Below are 24,310 nucleotides of genomic sequence, written 5' to 3'. Positions count from 1 at the left end.
GAACAGATCAAAAGCTTTAAGTTCCTCGGGGTCAATATTACAAATGACCTGACTTGGTCCTACCAAGCAGAGTCCACTGCCAAGAAGCATAATCCACCCATCCAACACACTTTTTCTCCCTCTTCCCTCCGGGAAAAGGCTCAGGAGCTTGAAGACTCGTATGGCCAGATATGGGTACAGCTTCTATCCAACTGTGATAAGATTGCTGAACGGATCCTGACCCGGATCTGGGCCGTACCCTCTAAATACCCGGACTTGCCTCTCGGTTTTTTGCAATACGTTACTTTCCCTTTTCTATTTTCTATTTATGATTTATAATTAAAATTTTTACTATGTACTATCAATTTGTACTCCAGGGAGCTCAAAGCGCAGAATCAAATATCGCTGTGATGATCATATGCTCTAGTATCAATTGTTTGGTGACAATAAAGTAAAGTAATTCTGGAAAGGTGTAATAATAACAGGGTTACCATGGTGGAAGATTTTAATTTCCCAAATATTGATTGGCATCTCCCTAGACCAAGGGGTTTAGATGGGGTGGAATTTGTTAGGTGTGTTCAGGAAGATTTCCTGACACAATATGTAGATAAGCCTACAAGAGGAGAGGCTGTACTTGATCTGGTATTGAGAAATGAACCTGGTCAGGTGTCAGGTCTCTCAGTGGGAGAGCACTTTGGAGATAGTGATCACAATTCTATCTCCTTTACTATAGCATTGGAGAGGGATAGGAACAGACAAGTTAGGAAAGCATTTAATTGGAGTAAGGGGAAATATGAAGCTATCAGGCAGGAACTTGGAAACATAAATTGGGAACAGATGTTCTCAGGGAAATGTATGGCAGAAATGTGGCAAATGTTCAGGGGATATTTGTGTGGTGTTCTGTATAGTTATGTTCCAATGAGACAGGGAAAGGATGGTAGGGAACCGTGGTGTACAAAGGCTGTTAAAAATCTAGTCAAGAAAAAAAGAAAAGCTTAGGAGAGGTTCGAAAAACTAGCTAATGATAGAGATCTAGAAGACTGTAAGGCCAGCAGGAAGGAGCTTAAGAATGAAATTAGGAGAGCCAGAAGGGGCCATGAGAAGGCCTTGGCGAGCAGGATTAAGGAAAACCCCAGGCCATTTTACAAGTATGTGAAGAGCAAGAGGATAAGATGTGAGAGAATAGGACCAATCAAGTGTGACAGTGGAAAAGTGTGTATGGAAACGGAGGAGGTAGCAGAGATACTTAGTGAATACTTTGCTTCAGTATTCACTATGGAAAAGGATCTTGGCGATTGTAGGGATGACTCACAGTGGACTGAAAAGCTTAAGCATGTTGATATTAAGGAAGAGGGTGTGCTGGAGCTTTTGGAAAGCATCAAGTTGGGTAAGTCACTGGGACCGGATGAGATGTACCCCAGGCTACTGTGGGAGGTAAGAGAGGAGATTACTGAGCATTTGGCAATGATCTTTGCATCATCAGTGAGGATGGGAGAGGTTCCGGAGGATTGGAGGGTTGCAGATGTTGTTCCTTTATTCAAGAAAGGGAGTAGAGATAGCCCAGGAAATTATAGGCCAGTGAGTCTTACTTCAGTGGTTGGTAAGTTGATGGAAAAGATCCTGAGAGGCAGGATTTATGAACATCTGGTGAGGCATAATATGATTAGGAATAGTCAGCATGGCTTTGTCAAAGGCAGGTCATTCCTTATGAGCCTGATTGAATTTTTTGAGGATGTGACTAAATAGATTGATGAAGGCATAGCAGTAGATGGAGTGTATATGGATTTCAGCAAGACATTTGAAAAAGTACCCCATGCAAGGCTTATTCAGAAAGTAAGGAGGCACAGGATCCATGGGGACCTTGCTTTGTGGAGCCAGAATTGGAGCGGTTGGAGACGGGTCATATTCTGCATGGAGGTCGGTGATCAGTGGTCTACCTCAGGGATCTGTTCTGGGATCCCTTCTCTTCGAGATATTTATAAATGACCTGGATGAGGAAGTGGAGGGATGGGTTAGCAAATATGCTGATGACACAAATGTTAGGGGTGTTGTAGATACTGTGGAGGGCTGTTAGAGGTTACAGTGGGACATCGATAGGATACATAACGGGGCTGAGAAACGGCAGATATAGTTCAACCCAGATAAGTGTGAGGTGGTTCATCTTGGTCGGTCAAATATGATGGCAGAATATAGTATTAATGGTAAGACACTTGGCAGTGTGGAGGATCAGAGAGATCTTGGGGTCCGAGACCATAGGACACTCAAAGCTGCTGCTCAGGTTGACTCTGTGCTTAAGAAGGCATACAGTGCATTGACCTTCATCAATCGTGGGATTGAGTTTATGAGCCGACAGGTAATGTTACAGCTATATAGGACCCTGGTTAGATCCCACTTGGAGTACTGCACTCATTTCTGGTCACCTCACTACAGGAAGGATGTGGAAACTATAGAAAAGGAGCAGGGGAGATTTACAAGGATGTTTCCTGGATTGGGGAGCATGCCTTATGAAAATAGGTTGAGTGAATTTGGCCTTTTCTCCTTGGAGTGGTGGAGGATGATAGGTGACCTGATAGAGGTATATAAGATGATGCGAGGCACTGATCGTGTGGATAGGCAGAGGCTTTTTCCCAGGGCTGAAATAGCTAACATGAGAGGGCACAGTTTTAAGGTGCTTGGAAGTCGGTACAAAGGAGATGTTGGGGGCAAGTTTTTTTACACAGAGAGTGGTGAGTGCATGGAATGGGCTGCCGGCGACGGTGGTGGAGGTGGATACGATAGGGTCTTTTACGAGACTCCTGGATAGGTACATGGAGCTTAGAAAAATAGGGGGCTATGGGTAACCCAGGAAATTTCTAAAGTAAGTACATGCTCGCCGCAGCATTGTGGGCCAAAGGGCCTATATTGTGTTACAGGGTTTCTATGTTTCTAAATCAAACCTCAATCTATTTCAGCATATTACATCCAATGGCAGGCAATGACATTATCCAAGAGGAGAAAATTCAGCCCCCCTGACCTTCAATGACATTACCATCATCGAATACCCCACCATCAATCGGGCACCACAGTATTACAGCAGCTAGCACGATGCTATTACAGCTAAGGTTGTTCTGGAATTCAATTCTGGCACCACCTATAATGGAGTTTGTATGTTCTCCCAGTGAGCGCGTAAGTTTATTCTGGTGTCTCTGGTCTCCTTCCACAGTCCTAAGACATACTGGTTAGTAGGTTAATTGGTCATAAAATTGCCTATGATTAGGCTAGTGAGAAATTGGTGGGTTGTTGGGTAGTGCAGCTCGATGGCCTGAAAGGGCCTGTTCCATGCTGTATCTCAAATAAAAATAAATAAATCAACATCCTGAGGGGTGGGGGAGTGGTTACCATTGACTGGAAACTATATTGGTGTAGCTATATAAACAATGTGGTCACAAGATCAGGTTAGAGGCTAGCATAGGAATGCTACTTTCCAAACCACACCATCCTGACTTGGAAATATATTGCTGTTCCTTTGCCGTTGCTGAATCAAAATTTTAGAACTTGCTCCCCAATAACATTGTGGGTATAGCTCAAAGATAGCAGCCATTCAAAAAGGCAGTTCACTTCATTTGTTTTTAATATTTCAGTAATATTTGAATAATATTGTAAATATATCACTGATTAACTCTTCTTTGTTTAAATAATTCATTATGGTTATGTGTATAAAGTACATGAATGGCATACGTCATCAAGCTGTGCATCATAAATGTGCTCAAAGTAAAAACGAACTAATGTCCATTAATTATCCTGACTGACCCAACGTTTTGCTTTCAATTATTTTAATACTTTGGAGATATAAAACATACCAGTGACAACAAGTTTTAAATGAAACCAAGACGACTACGACCTGTTGAAGAACAGCAAAATGTTTAAGATTTAATTAAAGTGCAGCATGCTTTCTCCACAAGAGAGAAACAAATGAGTTTTAAAAAAAAAGGCATAAAACGGATGAGTTCACGGGTTCATAAACAGTGAGTACTGGGTGATAATAATCATAATTTTTAAAAAATGCAGAAATGGCTGGCTACATTGGAAAGATAGACACGCTTGATTGCACAACAGATAACTGGACTATGTATACTGAGTGAATTGTGCAGTACTTTAAAGCAAATGAAATAGCCAATGAGAAGTGAGTGCCAGTTTTGCTGAATGCATAGGGTTTAAAAGGCATACAGTTTGCTTAGAAGTTTAACAGCTGCAACCAAACCAGTCAGAATTAGCTTTGCTGATATCATGAAAATAATGCAAGAACACTTAGAAGTCAAACCACTGTTAACTGCAGAACGCTTTAGGTTTCATAAGTGGAATCAAAAGGAAGGGGAGTCAATTTCAGTGTAAGTAGCTGAATTGAAGAGATTATCTGAGTAGTATCAGTTTAGTAATGGGCTTAATGATGGTCTGAGAGATCATTTAGTTTGTGGAATCTTACAAGAAAGCAGTCAAAGATGGTTCCCAACCTAAGCACACGTTACGTTTAAAAGAGCAGTTGAAATTGCTATATCAATGGATACAGCAGGTGACAGAATTAATTTGCAGACAGGAATAAAAGTGAATGTGAACAAAATTGCAACATTTGAATAATTCATCATGTACGAAGTATGTCATCATGCCGTCACGTCATACTATCTTCTTGTAAGAACGTAGAACAGTACAGCACATGAACAGGCCCTTCAGCCCACAATGTCTGTCCAACCATGAAGCCAAATTAAGTTAATCTTATCTATGTTTCTATGTTTTATCTGCCTGCATGTGATGTATATTCCTCCATTCACGGATGCCAACTCCCTGGCCTACACTCATCTCTAGAGCTTCTGGACAGTAAAAACACCCACATTACACTATTGTTTATTCACTACAGCTTCAGTTTCAATACTATAATTCCTAGCAAACACATCTACAAACTCTTAGACTTGGAACCCAACACATCCCTTTGTGCTTGATCTTCAACTTCTGGACCAACAGAATGCAATCAGGCAGCAACAGCTTTAGTAATTTAGCAATAGTATAAAGATCAATGGTAACAGTAGGTGATTCAATACAATTACAATAGTTACAATGACATTGTTTATTTCAATACTTTTGGTTGACAATGCGTCCTTTGAATTGTATATCTACAGTGGGAAAAACTCTGAATGTTCAAATATCTTTGCTGGAACAATCTAATTGTCACAGATATTCTAAAAAAAAGATATTCAAAGAGTAAGATGTCCAATATTAGTGCTGCGAGAACTGACTCTCTGAGTACACAAATCTCCCAACTTTTGATAAATCAGCTATTTGATGTGCTCAGTGATAATATCAGTCTGGTTTGCAAGCTTCCTTGAACTTGTTTACAGTGGTGCAAATTACATAAGCCCATAGCTGACAGGATTGATGCAGGCCAATTAACATAACCACATTGTCTTAACGTTTGACTGATGCATATGCTAACTTCTCATGGTCACCATTTTGAAAACCAGACCTCTTAGTCCGTGGGTCAGCCTGTGATCTACAGACAACATTGCTTATCTGCAAAGATATGCTTTTAACTTCAACTTATTGCTTGCAATTTACAATTTATATTGAGAACTGAAGATTAGTTCTTGCTTGAATTAATATCTGCTATATTCACCTAAATTCAGAATACTTCATAACAAACTTCTGTTTACATCGATGGTGCTGCGGTCAAGAGGGTTGAGGGCTTCAACTCTTTAAGAGTGAACATACTCATTTGCATATCTTGGTCTAACCAAGTTGATGTCATGGTCAAGAAAGCTTACCAGCCACCTCTACTTCCTCACGAGGCTAAAGAACTTTGGCACGTCTCCCTTGACCCTCACCAATTTTTCTCAATGCACTACAGAAAGCATCCTATCTGGATTTATCATGGTTTGGTGTGGCAAATGCTCTGCCTGTGACTGCAGAGTGTCAACCACATCACAAAAGCCAACCTCTCCTCCATGGATTTTGAATACACTTCTTGGTGCCTTGGTACAGCAGGTAAGGCACCAAAGACCCATCCTATCCTGGACAACCTCTCTTCTCCCACCTCCCAGTTGACAGAAGATACTAAAGCCATACCACCAGGCTCAAGGATAGGTTCCATCTCATTATTCTAAACCTATTGAATGGTTCCCCAGCACGATAAGAGAATTTTTGACCACAAAATCTACTTTGTTATGACCTTGCATTTTATTGTCTACCTGCACTGCATTTTTCTACAATTTTAATACTTTGCTCTGCATGCTGTTTGTTTTACCTTGTATTACTTTTAATGCACTGTTGTAATGAAATGATCTGAATGAACTGTATGTAAGACAAATTTTTCACTTGTATCTCAGAATGAGACAATAATAAACCAATTTACCACTCCCTGCATTTTCATGTGTCTAAATGCTTCTTCAAAACCACTGTTTCCACTACCACTACTGCAGCACATTCCAAGCACCTACCACTTTCTGTGAAAGGGGAAAGTTTAAAGGAAATATACAATGAATCCTTTGTCAGTACACAAAACAAAATCCCAAATACTTCTTATTTTAAAATCCTATTTCTTCAACATATTCATCTGGATGTGCATCTCCCAAACATTCCATTAATTCATTTTTCATCTTGCTATAGCAGTCTTGATTTGTCTACTAGTCCTAATGCGGTTAAATGCCCCCCTGTTTATATGCGCACCTCAAATTTCCTAATTTATGCCATTGTCGACAACATAACTACATTTTGGTGGACTAAAAATATTCTTACTGATGTCATCTGCCCTTTGCTATTTCATAATGCAACTCAAATTAATTCTAGTTGTACACCATGATCTGTGAAGCCAAGAAAATTTCTGACTATGGACTGATCTTGTTTAAGAGTGTTACACCATCCTCCTTTCCTTATTCCTTGTTCTTCCTGAATGTTGAGTGCCCTGGAATATGTGGTTGACAGTCTTGGTCATTGTGCAGCCACATTTCAGTAATGTCAAAGAGATAAGATCTCTTTCCTATTTGTGCCATTAATTCACTTACTCTGTTATGATGCTACAAATCTATTACTATATCTTGTAAAACTGTTACTTGCAAACAACTATAGGGATTAGTGCTGAGAGAATGATCTACCTCAACCCCTTCTGAGGTCCATAACTTTACAAATTCTTGTCAGGAGGCAATTCAATTCAACCAATGTAAAAATTCAACAAGAAATACTGGATTGTACTGGTTACAACAAAGACAAGGGACAACATAAGCCTATAAGACATTGGAGCAGAATTAGGTTATTTGGCCCATTGAGTCTGCTCCGCCATTCAATCATGGCTGATTCTTTTTTTTTCTCCTCCTCAACTCCAGTTCCCAGCCTTCCCCCTGTAACCTTTGATACCATGTGCAATCAAGAACCTATCAATCTCTGCCTTAAATACACCCAACGACCTGGCCTCTACAGCTGCACGTGGCAACAAATTCCACAACTTCACTACCCTCTGGTTAAAGAAATTTCTCCATATCTCTGTTTTGAATGGATGCCCCTCTATCCTGAGGCTGTGCCCTCTTGTCCTAGACTCTCCCACCATGGGAAACATACTTTCCATATCTACTCTGTCAAGGCCTTTCAACATTTGCAAGGTTTCAATGAGAACCCCCGTCATCCTTCTAAATTCCAGTGAGTACAGACCCAAAGCCAGACACCCCACCCTGCAAAAATTCATTTCAGGGAGGTAATTTGCAGGAGACTCCCGGAACTTCCAGGAGATGTGGGATGTCTGCAATAGAGTAGCTCCTTAGCAGCTAGCCAGCTAGTTTAAATAACGCTAGCTATGCTAATGAACGAATGACACCCATTAAACTCACCTCACCATGTCTTTTACAGTCTTAACCCACCATGGGCAATAGAAAAGTCACTGTTGCAAACAGTGCAGTGAGCAACACTGTCATTATTTTTGACCCCTATTAGGCAGGGGTACACTTTAGTGTAGTCTGGAGTGACGTACGTTTTATTATTTTTTTTGGAACACTCTGCCACTCTGACTTTTTTTTGGAACTCTCTTGCTCTTGCTCTCTCTATCGCACGTGCGCTCTCTCGCTCGTGGTCACTAACACTCGCGCTTGCTTTCTCGCTCTCTCTCTCGTGGTCGCTCTCTCTCGCGCTTGCTTTCTTGCTCTCGCTCTCTCGTGGTCGCTCTCTCGCACTTGCTTTCTCGCTCTCACTCTCTCTCGTGCTTGCTTTCTCGCTCTCTTGCTCTCTCCCTCGCGGTCACTCTCACTCACGCTCGCTTTCTCGCGCTTGCTTTCTTGCTCTTGCGCGCGCTCGCTCTCTCACTCTCCCTCGCACGTTCTCTCACGCTCGCTCTCAAAAAAATCAATTTCCGGGACATTGTATATAATTTGCGGGCATCAGGGAGCCACTATTAATTTGTGGGAGACTCCTGGAACTTCCAGGAGAGGTGGGATGTCTGCAAAGTCATCAAATGTTCCTTGTATGATAATTCTTTCATCTCAGGAATCATCCTTGTGAACCTCCTCTGGACCCTCTCCAATGCCAGCACATCTCTTCTAAGATGAAGAGCCCAAAACTGTACACAATACTCGAGGCGAGGCCTCACCACTGCCTTATAAAGCCTCAGTGTCATGTTCTTGTTCTTGTATTGTAGACCTCTTGAAATGAATGCTAACACTGCATTTGCCTTCCTTACCATCAACTCAATCTGCAAGTTAACCTTCAGGGTGTTCTGCACAAGGACTCCTAAGTCCCTTTGCATCTCAGATTTTTGGACTTTCTCCCCGTTTAGAAAATAGTCCCCACATTTACTTCTACTACCAAAGTGCATGACCATGCGTATTCCAACATTATATTTCATTTGTCACTTTCTTGCCCATTCTCCTAATCTGCCTAAGTTCATCTGCATCCTACCTGTTTCCTCAGTACTACCTGCCCCGCCACCAATCTTCGTATCATCTGCAAACTTGGCAACAAAGCCTCTATTTCATCATCTAAATCATTTATATACAGCATAAAAAGAAGTGGTCCCAACACTGGCCCCTGCGGAGAACCAGACAAGGATCCTTTAATTCCCTCTCGCTGCCTTCTTCCAATCAGCCAATGCTCTAACCACATTCGTAACTTTCCTATAATACCACGGACTCTTAACTTGGTAAGCAGCATCACGTGTGACACCTTGTCAAAGGCCTTCTGAAAGTCCAAATATACAACATCCACTGTATCTTTGTACTTTACTTGTAGTCTCCTCAAAGAACTCCAACAGGTTCGTCAGGCAAGATTTCCTCTGAAGAAAACCATGCTGACTTTAAGGGTCTCGGCCTGAAACATCGACTGTACCTCTTCCTAGAGATGCTGCCTGGCCTGCTGCGTTCACCAGCAACTTTGATGTGTGTTGCTTGAGTTTCCAGCATCTGCAGAATTCCTGTTGTCTGACTTTGTCCTATCTTGTCCTGTGCCACCAAGTACCCCATCATCTCGTCTTTAACAACTGGCTCTAACATCTCCCCAATCACTGAGGTCAGGTTAACTGGTCTATAATTTCCTTTCTGCTGCCTTCCTCCTTTCTTAAAGTGTGGAGTGACATTTGCAATTTTCCACTCCTCTGGCACTATACCAGAGTCCAACGATTTTTGAAAGATCATTGCTAATGCCGCTACAATCTCTAATGCTACCTCTTCCAGAACCCTAGGGTGCAGTTCATCTGGTCCGGGTAACTTATGTACTTTTAGGTCTTTCAGCTTTTTGAACACCTTCTCCCTTGTAATAGTAACTGCACCCACTTCTCTTCCTTCACACATTACATCATCTGGCAACACTGCTAGTGTCTTCCACAGTGAAGACTGATGCAAGATACTCATTTAGTTCATATGCCATCTCCTTGTCCCCTGTTATTATTTCTCCTGCCTCATTTTCTAGTGGTCCTATATCCACTCTCATCTCTCTTTAATTTTTGACGTACTTTAAAAAGCTTTTATTATCCACTTTGATATTATTTGCTAGCTCGCTTTCATATTTCATCTTTTCCCTTCTAATGATTCTTTTTAGTTATTCTCTGTAGGTTTTTAAAAACTTCCCAATCTATCTTCCTGCTAATTTTTGCTTTGTTCTATGCCCTCTCTTTTGTTTTTACATTAGCTTTGACTTCCCTTGTCAGCCACGGTTGTGCTATTTTGCCATTTGAGTATTTCTTCATTTTTGGAATATGCGTGTCCTGTACCTTCCCAATTTTTCACAGAAATTTATGGCATTGCTGCTCTGCTGACATCCCTGCCAGCAGTTCCTTCCAACTTACTTTGGCCAACTCCTCTCTCATACCACTGTAATTTCCCTTACTCCACCGAAATACTGCTACATCAGACTTTACTTTCTCCCTATCAAATTTCAAGTTGAAATCAATCATATTGTGATCACTGGTTCCTAAGGGTTCTTTTACCTTAGGCTCACTAATCACCCCCAGTTCATTACACAACAGCCAATCTAGTATAGATGATCCCCTAGTAGGCTCAACAACAAACTGCTCTAAAAAACCACCTCTTCGGCATTCAACAGACTCATTCTCTTGAGATCCATTACCAACCTGGTTTTCCCAATCGACCTGCATGTTAAAATCTCCCATGACTATCATAACACTGCCCTTTTCACACGTCTTTTCTAATTCCTGCTGTAATCTGTGGTCCACCTCCCAGCCACTGTTGGGAAGCCTGTATATAACTGCCATCAGGGTCCTCTTAACCCTTGCAATTTCTTAACTCAACCCACAAAGAGTCAACATCTTCCAATCCCATGTCAAATCTTTCTACTGATTTGATGCCATTCTTTGCCAATAGAGCCATGCCTCCCCCTCTGCCTACCTTCCCATCCCTCCAAGACAACGTGTAACCTTGGACATTCAGCTCCCAACTACAGCCATCCTTCAGCCACCATTCAGTGATGGCCACAACATCATACTTGGTCACAAACATCATCACAGTTGTAAAGCACACAAACTAGCTTTGCTTCCAAATAATCTACTCCAGTATGGGTATAAAGCCGACCAATTCCCAATGTTTAATGTTCTCTTCAGTTACCTACCCTTAATTTTTACTGTAGCTAATGGAAGGTAACTGATACCATTATCAAACAGCACTTATTCACCAAAAACTTGTTCACCAATCATCATCATCATCAGGTGCCATGCCCTGTTTGAGCTTTGACTGCCATGGCCCAAACACTCCTGTTTCGGGTCAAGTGGATCAATTCGTTGTTATTCATTTCCAGTTCTCTGGCTGCTGTCTCCATCATCATTTGTCTTTGCCTTCCTCTTGCTCAATGCTCAATTTAAATCCCCCAAATACCAATTAGCTTCTGATCTCAATGCCACCTTCGCCCAAGTTTAACACGACTGAATAAACATTTCTCAGCATCTTCTCAATGTAACTATAAGAGCTCTCATTTCAAGAATACCTAAATTTAATTGTGTTTTACAGTGCACCAGTCTTTGAACTGAGAAATCTTTGTTCAATTTTTGGGCTCTGCTAATATTTAAAAAGTTGTATCAAGGTTCAACAGCAAGTGAAAACAAACATGATGAACAACACAAGCATAAAAGCCAACTAGTTTTTCAAAAAGCTAAACAGACTCAAAGCATAGCATCAGTCTCTTGCAAAAAAACCCCTCCATTTAGAAATAAATAGCTTAAAGGGATAATTATTCAAATATTGCTGGAAATATATATTATAGTATATTAATTGAGATACAGAACATTGCAGTATGAAAAGACGGTTCCATCTGAGTTAGTCCATCATTCTAGATAGAGGATGTTGTATACCAGGCCTTTTGGCCTTTCAAACTGTGGTAGGTCTTTGAAAGAACTAGCTATTAGTTTCACTTGCCTGTTCTTCCTCTATGATGTTGGAAATACTTCTATTACAAAGCTATCACATCTGGTTTCCAAAGCCTTTTGGTAGTGCATTGGAAATCAGGTCAACTTGCTAGGTAAAATATTTGCTGACTTTATTCTATCGCCTGTCGACAGAATGGATCAGCTTCTTATGAGAAAGTCTGCAGATGCTGGAAATCCAAAGCAACACATACAAAATGCTGGAAGAACTCAACAGGTCGGACAGCATCTCGGAAAATGAATAGGCAGTTGATGTTCCGGGCTGAAACTCTTCTTCAGGACTGAAAAGGAAGAGGGAAGGCGTCAGACTAAAAAGGTGGGGGGAAGGGAAGAAGTATAGCTAGAAGATGATAGGTGGCGGCATGTGGGTAGGAAAGGTAAAAAGCTAGTGAAGAAGGAACCTGAGAGGAGAGTGGACCACAGGAGAAAGGGAAAGAGGAAGGGATCCAGGGGGAACTGATAGGTAGGTGAGAAGAGATAAAAAGCCAGAGGGGAAGGGGAAGGGATTTTTTTTTAAACCGGAAGGAAAAATCAATATTCGTGTTATCAGGTTGGAGGCAACCCAGGCAGAATATAAGGTGGTTCTCCTCCACCCTGAGGGTGGCCTCACCTTGGTCTAAAGGCTGATTCATACTTCTATGTAGGCTCTACACCATAGCCTATGCCGTTGTGAGCATTTATACTTGTGCGTTGGTGTGTCTGCGTCGATCTGCAATTCACCGCCAAAACGCTAGTTGGCAGTGGGGTTTCTATGCCACTGTGTTGAGTTTCTTCGTGTTGAGTTTCTTTGTGTACTTCAAACAATGGCGACTGAAACTGAGCGCATCATGTTGGAGTTGGAGCTAATAAATGTTGAACAAGAGTTACTTTTATTGAAATTACTGCAACGCAGAAAAGAGAGAAGACGTTGGAGGAGATGGCGTGTACGACCATTGAATGGATTGAGGCAGAAGGAGGGTGAATTTTCTGTGCTTGTCCGGCCACTGAGAGACATGGACAACGAAATGCATTTCAAATATTTTCGGATGTCGGCAGGTAGATTTGATGATTTGATGAAGCAACCGGAAATGTGATGCTACCAAGTGGACCAATCACAGTTGTTGCAGTCTGCGCCGCTGCGACGCGTAGTTACATTTTTGGGGAGGAGCGTGTCAGGCTACGGCATAAGGTACACGGCTACACAGTACCTACGGTGTAGATTCGACGCAGAAATATAAATTGGCCTTGGGGTGGACATTTCAGAATGGGAATGGGTATTAAAATGTTTGGTCACTGGCAAGTTCCATTATTGTTGGATGGAGTGGAGATGCTTGATGAAGCAATCCCCCAATTTACACCAGGTCTCACCAACGTAGAGGAGGCCGCATCAGGAACAGTGGACACAACAGACGACCCCAGCAGATTTGCAGGCGGTGTTACCCACTAGGAAAGACTGTTTGGGGCTCTGAATGGAGGAGGAGGAGGAGGTGAATGGGCAGCTGTAGCACCTAGGCTGCTTGCAGAGATAAGTGCTGGGAGGGAGATTAGCAGGGAGGACAATTAGATTAGGGAATCACATAGGGAGCAATCACTATGGAAAGCGAGAGGATTGGGGTGGGGAGTATAGCTATGTTTAGTAATGGAATCCCTCTGGAGATGGCAGAAGTTGCGGAGGATGATGTGTTGGATGACATGTTAGGCTCATGAGTTAATAAGTAAGGACAAGAGGAACCCACTGTTAAAACAGCAGGAAGATCGGGATGAGCGCAAATGATCAGGAAATAGAGAAGATGCGGGTGAGGGCAACATTAATAGTGGAAGAAGGTAAACCATGTTCTCTAATGTCCTGGAAAGGAAAGCCACATCCTGGGAACAAATGTGACAAAGGTGAAGGAACTGAGAAAAGGGAATAGCATTTTTATAAGAAATAGGGCAGGAAGGGGTCCAGTCAAAATAACCATGAGAATTGGAGAATAAAGGCTTCTCTTGCCTTCAAAGCCTCCAGGCCAAAGATTTTTGTCATTTCTGTATTGTCCCCTACTGATTCCATTGTTTTTCTAATTTAGCCATCAATATGCTGTTTTGTATAGTCCCTATGATATGAAATAAAGCTGGGACTTTCAGATCAGGAGAGTTCAAGAATATTTCCTTCCTTGACAAAGCCTAAAGCATCAGCAACCAGCTTCACCAGAGGTGCAAAACCGATGATTCCATTTTGTCACTAGGCCTTCAGGATCACAAAACATGGTCCACGGCCTCCATGATCCAAACCCCAATAAAGAAATAGCTGAGAGCACATAATGTAAAAGCTATGGGACCAAGTAATACTTTGACTATAACACAAACACCTAAACTCCAGAACTAAGCTGCTCCAGTATAATTACTCATTGGCAGCTACTTGGAACTTCTCCAGTTATGACCGATTCATAAAAAATGATTCAAGATTGTTTAAAGTCATTTCCAGTACACAAGTGTAAAAGAGAATGAAATAATTGGTACTCCGGATCTGATGCAGCACAAAAAAAAACAAAGTAAAATTAAGAACACAACAATAAAAATTACATTAAATATAAATACATAAGATAGCTTATATACATAAATTGATTGTATGTACATAAAGTGATACTAGGCATAGGAGTGTCTGTAGAACATAGAACATACAATAGTACAGCACAGTACAGGCCCCTCGGCCCAAAATGTTGTGTCGACCCTTAAACCCTGCCTCCCATATAACCCCCCACCTTAGGTTCCTCCATATACCTGTCTAGTAGTCTCTTAAATTTCACTAGTGTATCTGCCTCCACCACTGACTCAGGCAGTGCATTCCATGCACCAACCACTCTCTGAGTAAAAAACCTTCCTCTAATATCCCCCTTGAACTTCCCACCCCTTACCTTAAAGCCATGTCCTCTTGTATTGAGCAGTGGTGCCCTGGGGAAGAGGCGCTGGCTATCCACTTTATCTATTCCTCTTAATATCTTGTATATCTCTATCATGTCTCCTCTCATCCTCCTCTTCTCCAGAGAGTAAAGCCCTAGCTCCCTTAATCTCTGATCATAATGCATACTCTCTAAACCAGGCAGCATCCTGGTAAATCTCCTCTGTACCCTTTCCAATGCTTCCACATCCTTCCTATAGTGAGGCGGCCAGAACTGGACACAGTACTCCAAGTGTGGCCTAACCAGAGTTTTATAGAGCTGCATCATCACCCCGCGACTGTACCTAAGGTGAATGACTGGAAATAATAAAGTACTGGTGGTCAGGGTCGTGGAGGGCTGAGTCAGTGGAAGGTGTTGATCAGCCTTACTGCTTGGGGGAAGTAACTGTTTCTGAGCCTGGTGATCCTGGTGTGGATACTACGTAGCCTCCTCCCTGATGGGAGTGGCACAAACAGTCCTTGAGCAGGATGGGTGGGATCCTTCATGATGTTACTGGCCCTTTTCCAGCACCTTTCTGTATATAAGTCTTTGATGGCAGGTAGGCTGGTGACAGTGATGACCACCTGTTGTAGAGTCTTCCTGTCTACCATAGTGCAGTTTCCATACCATGCAGTGATGTAAAATGTTTTCTACTGCACATCTGTAGAGAATGGCATGAATATGGATGTGCATAGTCCAGCTCTCTTCAGTAACCTCAAAAAGCAGAGACATTGGTGAGCTTTCCTGATTGTGTAGGATGTGTTCTGGGACCACAAGTTGTGCACTCCCAGGAGTCTGAAACTGTTCGCAGTTTCCACTGCAGTGTGCTGATGTAAAGCAGGTATGAGTGGTGTGAGTTCTCTTAAATTAAGTCAATAATCATCTCCTTTGTCTTTTTGGGGGGCAGAGACAGAGATACAGAGTCACAGAGACAGAGAGAGGGAGAAAGAGAAAGAGAGAGAGAAAGATAAAAAGAGGCAAAGACATAGAGGTCAGAGTGGATGTGTGAAGTGTGATGGAAAACTCATGGCCAATCCTGGTAACTAAATAGAGGTACTCTGAAAATGGTCACCTAATCTGTGCTTGTAGGGGACATCATATTTTGAGCACCAAAATTAACACATTAAAGTACAAAGTCATGTCAGATTGGTTGTTATGTTGAACAATGCACTTTAACACTGCATTGTTCAACGTAATAGCCAGTTTAGTCAGTCGAAGGAGACTACCGATGGAAGAGAATTAATTAGGCCTCCATTCAAGGAAGGTTTAGAATGGGGGTAATACAAAAGGATTAGATGTTCACAACAATATGAGGTAATTGGGATCAGAAAAATGAAAACAAGGTAGTGGAACTAAAATAAATAAGAGAAAAAAGAAAGAATAGAATAAAGATAAATTCTATGGAATAAAGAAAGCTGAAGCATGAGGTCTACCAGGATAATCATGTTTATAGATCTTGGAAAATTAATACAAATGGGTTGTGCAAGATTATGAGGCTGTAGGGTGTGGTGGGAAGATCTTGGGAGGAAATGAAGTCAATGACCATCATTCTTCGGAGGTCTGCAAGCATTGTTGTTGAGGGTATAAACTGAGTTTGCAGGAACAATGGCGAGTAGACAGAATAGTTGCCCAGATGGAGAGGTACAATCACCTAGAGGAGATTCAGTTATTAATTCCAGAGGGCAGAACATGACAGCAAGTATACAACAAGGGTCCATGTCTCACATCTCACATGCGTACAAGAAGATGAAGAATTCCAATGCACGCAGGAGTCTGATCTTGTACTTCATGGTGATGTTGCTGTCCTTCCATATTGTCTTGAGTTTGGATAGTGTAATCATTGTCTGTGCGGTTCTTGCCAGAACTTCTGGTCTTGATCCTTCATCACAGATGATTTACCCCCAGGTATTTAAACTGCGGCACCGACTCAAGTTTCTGACCATGGACTGAGATGGCACCGTTGGCATTTGCCATGAGCTTGGTTTTCTCAGCACTTATTTCCATTCCAAACTTTGTGGAGGCTCTGTCAAGATGGCTGACCAGGTTGGCCAGTTCATCCTCTTTTCCTGCAAGTCCATCAATATCTTAGGTTTGTGATGTTCCTCCCTCCAATGTTGACTGTGTCCACATGATCTTCAAGGGCAACACTCATGATTCGTTCCAGGACGACATTGAAGAGAGTGGGGGAGAGGAGGCAGCCCTGACGGACTCCTACAGAGGTATGGAACCACTCCCTGATGGTGCTCTGCATGAGTACTGTACTGGTTGCCTTGGCGTAAAGCTGATGGATTGTATGAATCAGCTTCTGCCCCTTGTTGAATTTCTTCATGGTGGCCCATAAGACATCATGCCAGACTCTGTCAAATGCCTTCTTGAAGTCTATGAAGACATGGTAGAACTCTCTCTGGTGCTGAAGGTGCTTCTCACAATGGATGCGGAGGCTGAAAGTCTGCTCAGTGGTGCTTCTGCCCTTACGGAAGCTTGCTTGTTCCTCGGCAATGATGTCTTCTGCCTGAGGTCTCAGTCTGTTCAAGACGACTCTGAGCATTACCTTGTTTACATGGCTGATCAAACTGATGGTACGGTAATTCTGGCAAAGTTAGACCCTCACATCAGAGCCACAGAGGAAGATACAGGCATTGGAAATGAGATGCTATCGCAACATCTTGGACCGCATCACAAACGAGCAGGTCCGCAAGACCATCCAGCACCACATTGGCCCCCATTTTAAGACCTTCTCACAACGGTGAAGAAAAGAAAGCTGAGATGGTATGGCCACATAACAAGATCCGGCGGCCTTGCAAAGACTGTTCTACAAGGAACTGTGGAGGGAAAAGAAGGAGAGGTAGACAGAGGAAAAGATGGACGGACAACATTAAAGAATGGACAGGGAAAACATTTGCGGTGACCCAGGCTCTGGCACACAACCGTGACATATGGAATAGACTGGTGCAAAGCTTGTCATGACGGCGCCCTGACGACTCCACCAGGAGTTAAGGAAGGAAGGATACAACAAGGGAATTCAAAGCTGAATGTCATCTATTTCAATGCAAGGACTATCATTGCTCAATGTTAATTAAAGCTCAAAGCTTTAACTAACATAGGATTTATAATATTGTTGTCATTAATGAAACATGTTTGAAGGAATGGCAAGCTAGTAACTCAGATTCTTAGAGCATAGAATTTTCAGGCAAGGCAGAGGAGTGAGTAAAAAGGGAAGAAGCATTTCATTGTTATATAAAGATTGCATTACTTCAGTGCTGAGGGAGGATATTTTAGAAAGTTCCTTAAATACAAGGTACGTTAAAATTAAGATACAAAAAATATGTTGTCACTATGCTAGAGGTGTATTACAGACCTCTCAACAGTTAATAGGAGATAGAGGAAAAGACAAACAGATATACAATAGAGATAGCGCTATTGTACTGAGGGATTTCAGTTTCTCAAGTATTAATTGGGATGTCTTAGCAAGGCTCAGAAGGGACAGAATTTTTAAAGTGTGTGCAGGAGAACTTTTTGATACAGTATGTAGATAGACCAATGAGGGATGGAGCATTACTGGACGTTAAGCCAGGACATTATAGGCCAGGTACCCTGACTTCAATGGTTGGGAAGATGTTGTAATCCATTATTAAAAATGAGGTTTTGGACTGCATGGAGGCACACAATAAAATAGGCCGTGATCAGCATGTTTTCCTTAAAGGAAAATCTTGTCTGACACAATCTGTCGGAATCCTTTGAAGAAATAACAGTCAAGATAGACAAAGAAGAGTCAGTGGATGTTGTTTACTTGAGTTTCCAGGAGGCCTTTGATAAGGTGTTGCACATGAGTCTGCTTAACAAAATAAAAGCCCATGATTAAGATACATAGAAGATTGGCTGTCTGGCAGGAGGCAAAGTATGGGAATAGAGCGGGCATTTTACGGTTGGCTGCTGGTGACCAGTGGTGTTCCACAGAGACCGGTGTTGGGGCTGCTTCTTTTCATGTCATACGTCAATAATTTGGATGATGAAATTGATGGCTTTGTGGCCAAGTTTGTGGACAATACGAAAATAGGTGGAAGGGCAGGTAGTGTTAAGGACACAGGGAGTCTGCAAAAGGACAGACAGATTAGGAAAATGTTCAAAGAAATGGCAGATGGAACATAGTGTATGGAAGTGTATGATCATGCATTTTTGTTATAAGGAATAAAGGCATAGACTATTTTCTAAATGGGGAGAAAATTCAGAAATCACAGTGGTACTTGGGAGTCCTCGTGCAGGATTCCCTGAAGGGTAACTTGCAGGTTCAGTCGGTGGTAAGGAAGGCAAATTCAATGTTAACATTCATTTCAAGAGGACTAGAACATGAAAGCAAGGATCTAATGCTGAGGCATTGGTCAGACCGTATGTGAAGTATTGTGAACAGTTTTGGTTTTCTTATCTGAAAAAGGAAGTGCTGGTATTGGTGTGGGGCCTGAGGAGGTTCACAGGAATGTTCCCAAGAATGAAAGGATTAATGTATGAGGAGCATCTGATGGCGCTGGGCCTGTATTCATTGGAATTCAGAAGAATGAGGAGGAATCTCATTGAAATCTATCAAATATTGAAATGCCAAAACAGAGTGAATGTTGAAAAGATGTCTTCTATGGATCAGAGGGCACAGCCTCAGAATAGAAGGCCGTCCTTTTAGAACAGAGATAAAGGAAGAATTTCTTTTGTCAGAGGATGGTGAATCTAACAAAGATTAGAATGAGATGATTAAGAATATAAAAGAAGCACGATTTGGATAGAGAAATAAAGCTAAACTGCTTCAGTTCAAAAACCACATGGACACAAATTTGAAGTGTTGGCTAAAATAATATGATGAGTATTTTTAAATGCAACATGAATTTGAAATGTTCTGTTTTATAGGTAGATGAATACAAATTCAAAGTAGTATTCAAAAAAGAATTAGATACAGTGCCTATAAAAAGTATCCTTCCCCTCCTTGGAAGTTTTCATGTTTTATTGTTTTATAACACTAAATCACAGTGGATTTAGTTTGGCTCTTTTTGACACTGATAAACAGAAAAAGACTCTTTCACGTCAAAGTGAAAACAGATCTCTACAAAGTGATCTAAATTGATTACAAATATAAAACACAAACTAACTGATGCATAAGTATTCACAGACCAAGTCATCACTGGTGCAAACAATTGGTTTTAGAAGTCACATAATTAGTTAACTGGTGATCACCTGTGTGCAGTCAAGGTATCTCAATGGATTATAGTAAAAATATACCTGTATCTAGAAGGTCCAACTGCTACTGAGTCAGTATCCTGGCAAAAAACTACACCATGATGACAAAAGGACACTCCAAGCAACTCCACGAAAAGGTTACTGAAAAGCACAAGTCAGGAGATGGATACAAGAAAATTTCCAAATCTGAATATGCCTTGGAGTACAGTCAAGTCAATCATCAAGAAATGGAAGGAATATGGCACACCTGCATATCTGCCTGCAGCAGGCCGTCCTCAAAAATTGAGTGACTGTGCAAGAAGCAGACTAGTGAGGGAGGCCACCAAGAGACCTATGACAACTCTGGAGGAGTCACAAGCTTCAGTAGCTGAGATGGGACAAATTGTGCATACAACTGTTTACCGGGTAGTTCATCATTTGCAGCTTTATGGGAGAATGGCAAAGAGAAAGCAACTGTTGAAAAAAAATACATGAAATCTTGGCTAAAATTTGCTAGAAGGCATGTGGGAGATTCAGAAGTCAGCTGGAAGAAGGTTCTATGGTCTACTGAAACCATAATGAAGGTTCTTTGGCCATCAGACTAAATGATAAGTTTGGTGTAAGCCAAATACTGCACATCATCAAAAACACACCATCCCAACCATGAAGCATGGTGGGGTTGCATCACGCTGTGGGGATGCTTCACTGCAGCAAGCCCTGGAAGACTTGTGAAGGTAGAGGGTAAAATGAATGCAGCAAAATACAGGGAAAACCTGATGCAGTCTGCAAGAGAACTGTCTTGGGAGATTAGTTTTCAAGCAAGACAATGACCCCAAGCATAAAGCCAAAGCTACATAGGAATGGCTTAAAAACAACAAAATTAATGTCCTGGAGCAGCCAAGTCAGAGTCCAGACCTCAATCCAAATGACAAATTGTGGCTGGACTTGAAAAGACCTATTTACTCATGATCCCTGTGCAATCTGACAGAGTTTGAGCAGTTTTGCAAAGATGAATGGGGCAAAATTGCAGTGTCCAGATGTGCAAAGCTGATCGAGACCTACCCACACAGACTCAAGGTTGTAATTGCTGGTGAGTAGGTGAGTAATAATGCAATCAACTATCTTGTGTTTAATAATTGTAATAAATTTAGACCAATTTGTCGAAATTTGTTTTTACTTTGACATGAAAGAATCTTTTTCTGTTGATCAGTGTCAAAAGAGCCTAATTAAATCCACTGTGATTCAATGTTGTAAAACAATAAAACATGCAAACTTCTAAGGGTGGGTGAATACTTTTTACAGGCGCTGTAAATTAAGACAGTTGTGATATGGAGAAACAACAGGGCCATGTGGTCGACTGGATGCCCTTTGAGAGGGATAGGTTTATATTTGATGGGCCTTGTCTCCTTTTATGCGAAAGTATTCTATGAACTCGACATAGATTTTCTATGAAATTGGAAAGAGAATAGATTATCAAAATTTTCGTGTTTAATACAATTAAAGGACTTCCTTTGATGCATTGAGATAAACTATTTCCTCTAAGGAACATAGCATTAAGATTTTAGCTAGGCCAGTCTGGGTGACATTAAAGAATATTTCCTTACAGAATAGGTAAGGTAAATCTGGAACTGCACTTAAAAACAATTGCAGCCATGGGTCAAAGAAAAATTTCCTAACTGAGACTTTTCCCCTATTTTCCTGGTAATAAGGGAAATAAACCAAGGGACACATGTGGGGTTAATGCAAAGGTCCCAACTCCACACACACCCCCTCACCAATCTAACAGGTTTGAGGGACTGTGTGCCTAGATTTCTTCCTTCATGTTGTTAACTGGGGAACACGGGAAATAAGCAATGGATGGTTTTGAACCTGCAGTTACAGTTGTTATAGTTTCATTGCCTTAATGTCATCCTTGACTGGCAATCCGATCGACCTGATGAAAGATTAAATATTACTGTATACAATGGTTCTTTTGCAGCTTGCATGCCTAATCAAGATAATCTCTTATACTCACATTCATTACTGTCTGCTCATCATCAGAAGTAGTACACGGCCAAAAAAGGAGCATAACTTATGCAGCTTTAAAATCACAGCTGCAACAAACGTCAATCTATTTAACAATCACAGGATATTTTATTGTCAGCAGACTTGGCAGTCTTCCCTTACCTGGTAATTTTGGAGTAGGATCAGGCTGAGGTAGAACTCACTGAAGGCTAACTTCAGGTCACGAATGTTCCTATGATGCACACGTTCCTTATGGGAGAGAGGGAACACAATCCTCCGCTGCCGCAAGTTAGAGAATGCATTGCGGTCCACCTGCACTTCAAGTGTTGACTGCAGCTCGTTCTGGAGTGTAGCAAATCTGCGCTGAGCTTCGGCAAGTTTTTCTGTAAGTCAGATAAATGATCGCATTAGCACATCACTTCTAAAATCAAGCTCTTTACTTCAGATCCCCTATTTGTGTGAACGGCAACCCTCTATTCAGACACACAGCAGCAGGAACAAGTTTGGCAAAGGTTCAAAGAAGCACTTGATCATGCCACTAGAAGAGATTTCCATTTGCACATGATATTAAAGGAAGCCAGTGAAGCCACTGAGTTTATGCTCCCTTTTAGAGATAAACTTTCTCACCTACCTATCAACTTCACTCTGATTGACAGGTACCTGTCAATTAAAGGGTAATTTACAGTGGCCAATTAATTGGCACATCTTTGAGATGTGGAAGAAAATGGAGGACCTGAGATAAACCCACATGGTTATAGTTTGAATGAACAAACTCTATGTGATAGCACTGAAGGACAGAATTGAAACTGGTGCGCTGGGGCTGTGAAGCGGTGCTATGCCACTGTTCTGTTGGAAGGGAAGGAGAACCTCAGGAATAGTACATTCAACAGAGATGTAGGCCTGAACAAACATTAATAGCTATGAGCTCAAGAATCTTCAGGCCCTGTTGAACTTCATTCCAGTGCCTCAAAAGAAATGGTCTGTCAGTGGTTGATGCATTGGTTTTAATTTTCCAAACTCCCCCAAGTTCAGCAAAATTTTCATTACACTGGAATTGTCATAATTTTTTTTGGAAATTGATGCTGCCTGACTTGCTGAGCTCCTCCAGCATTTTGTGTGTGTTGGTCTAGATTTTGCTCGTGCTGTTCTGGTGGTGGAGGTGGGGGAGGTTGAAACTAGAGTTGTAGGAGGTTGGGAATCCAAGTACCAAGGAAGACAGTGGAGTGATTGTGGGGAAAGCAGATGTTAAACCTATACACAGACAGGAACCAAAAGGTTGAGCATGGTAGGACTAACGTTCTGAGTTGCTTCTAATTCAATACAAGGAATACTATATTTAAGGCAAATAAGCTTACAACAGCATGGATCAGCATATGAAATTATGATATTGTTGCCATTAGTGAGACTTGGTTGAAGGTGGAACAGGACTGGCAGCTCAGTGTTCTGTGGTACTGTTGTTTTAGGTATGATAGAGGAGGAGGTATTAAAGGGGGAGAAAGGGGATTACTAGTCAGGGAAATTGCCATGGCAGTGTTCAGAGTGGAGTCATTCAGATAATGCTATATGGGTGGAATTGAAGAATAATAAAGGGATGACCATGTTTGTGGAATTACATTATAAACCACACAATAGACGGATTTAGAGGACAATTCTAAGAGCTTCTGCAAATCCTTTAAGAGCAAAAGAATAGCAAGGGACAAAATTGGTCCATTTGAAGATCAGCATGGTCATCAATGCATGGAGCTGAAAAAATACTTGCTGTCTTGAGGCAAATTAGGGTGGATAAATCCCCAAGGACTCACAAGGTGTCCCCTTGGACCCTGGCAGAGGTATTTAAAACAATCTTAATCACAGATGTTGTGTCAAGAGGACTGGAGGATAGCTAACATTGTTCTGTTGTTCAGGTAAACTCTTAAGAATAGCTGGGAAATTATAGGTTGGTGGGCCAGACATCAGTAGTAGGTAAATTACTAGAGATATTCTAAGGAACAGGATATACAGTGGATTCCAGTTAATTGGGATACATTATGACCAGTACCTTATGGCCCAATTCAGCGGCTGCCCCAATTAGCTGAAGTTGCATGGAAATAATTCAAAAGGTATACACGAAGAGTAGGGGTCCCAGAAGAAATCCCTAAGGCACACCACTGGTCACCCACCTCCAAGCAGAAAATGACCCATCTACAACCATGCTTTGTCTTCTGTGGGCAAGCCAGTTCTGGATCCACAAAGCAATGTCTCCTTGGATCCAATACCTCCTTACTTTCTTAATAAGCCTTGCATGGGGTACCTTATCAAATGCCTTGCTGAAATCCATATACAGTGGCATGCAAAAGCTTGGGCACCCCTGGTCAAAATT

At 41.6% G+C, this 24,310-nt stretch overlaps 1 protein-coding gene across 5 annotated transcripts in view; it reads right to left on the bottom strand.

The window, feature by feature from the left end:
* Window positions 1–24,310, bottom strand: part of LOC140206139 (xenotropic and polytropic retrovirus receptor 1 homolog) — a 371,957-nt gene that overhangs the window by 154,243 nt on the left and 193,404 nt on the right. For all 5 annotated transcript variants that reach the window (XM_072274355.1, XM_072274359.1, XM_072274357.1 and 2 more), the window contains exon 4: window positions 22,114–22,334. In XM_072274355.1, coding sequence (XP_072130456.1) covers window positions 22,114–22,334 — 221 coding nt within the window. The remainder of the gene's footprint in view (window positions 1–22,113; window positions 22,335–24,310) is intronic.

Source organism: Mobula birostris, chromosome 12 (assembly GCF_030028105.1).
Source record: "Mobula birostris isolate sMobBir1 chromosome 12, sMobBir1.hap1, whole genome shotgun sequence".
Taxonomy (NCBI): Eukaryota; Metazoa; Chordata; class Chondrichthyes; order Myliobatiformes; family Myliobatidae; genus Mobula; species Mobula birostris.
This window is presented reverse-complemented; position numbering and strand designations above follow the sequence as displayed.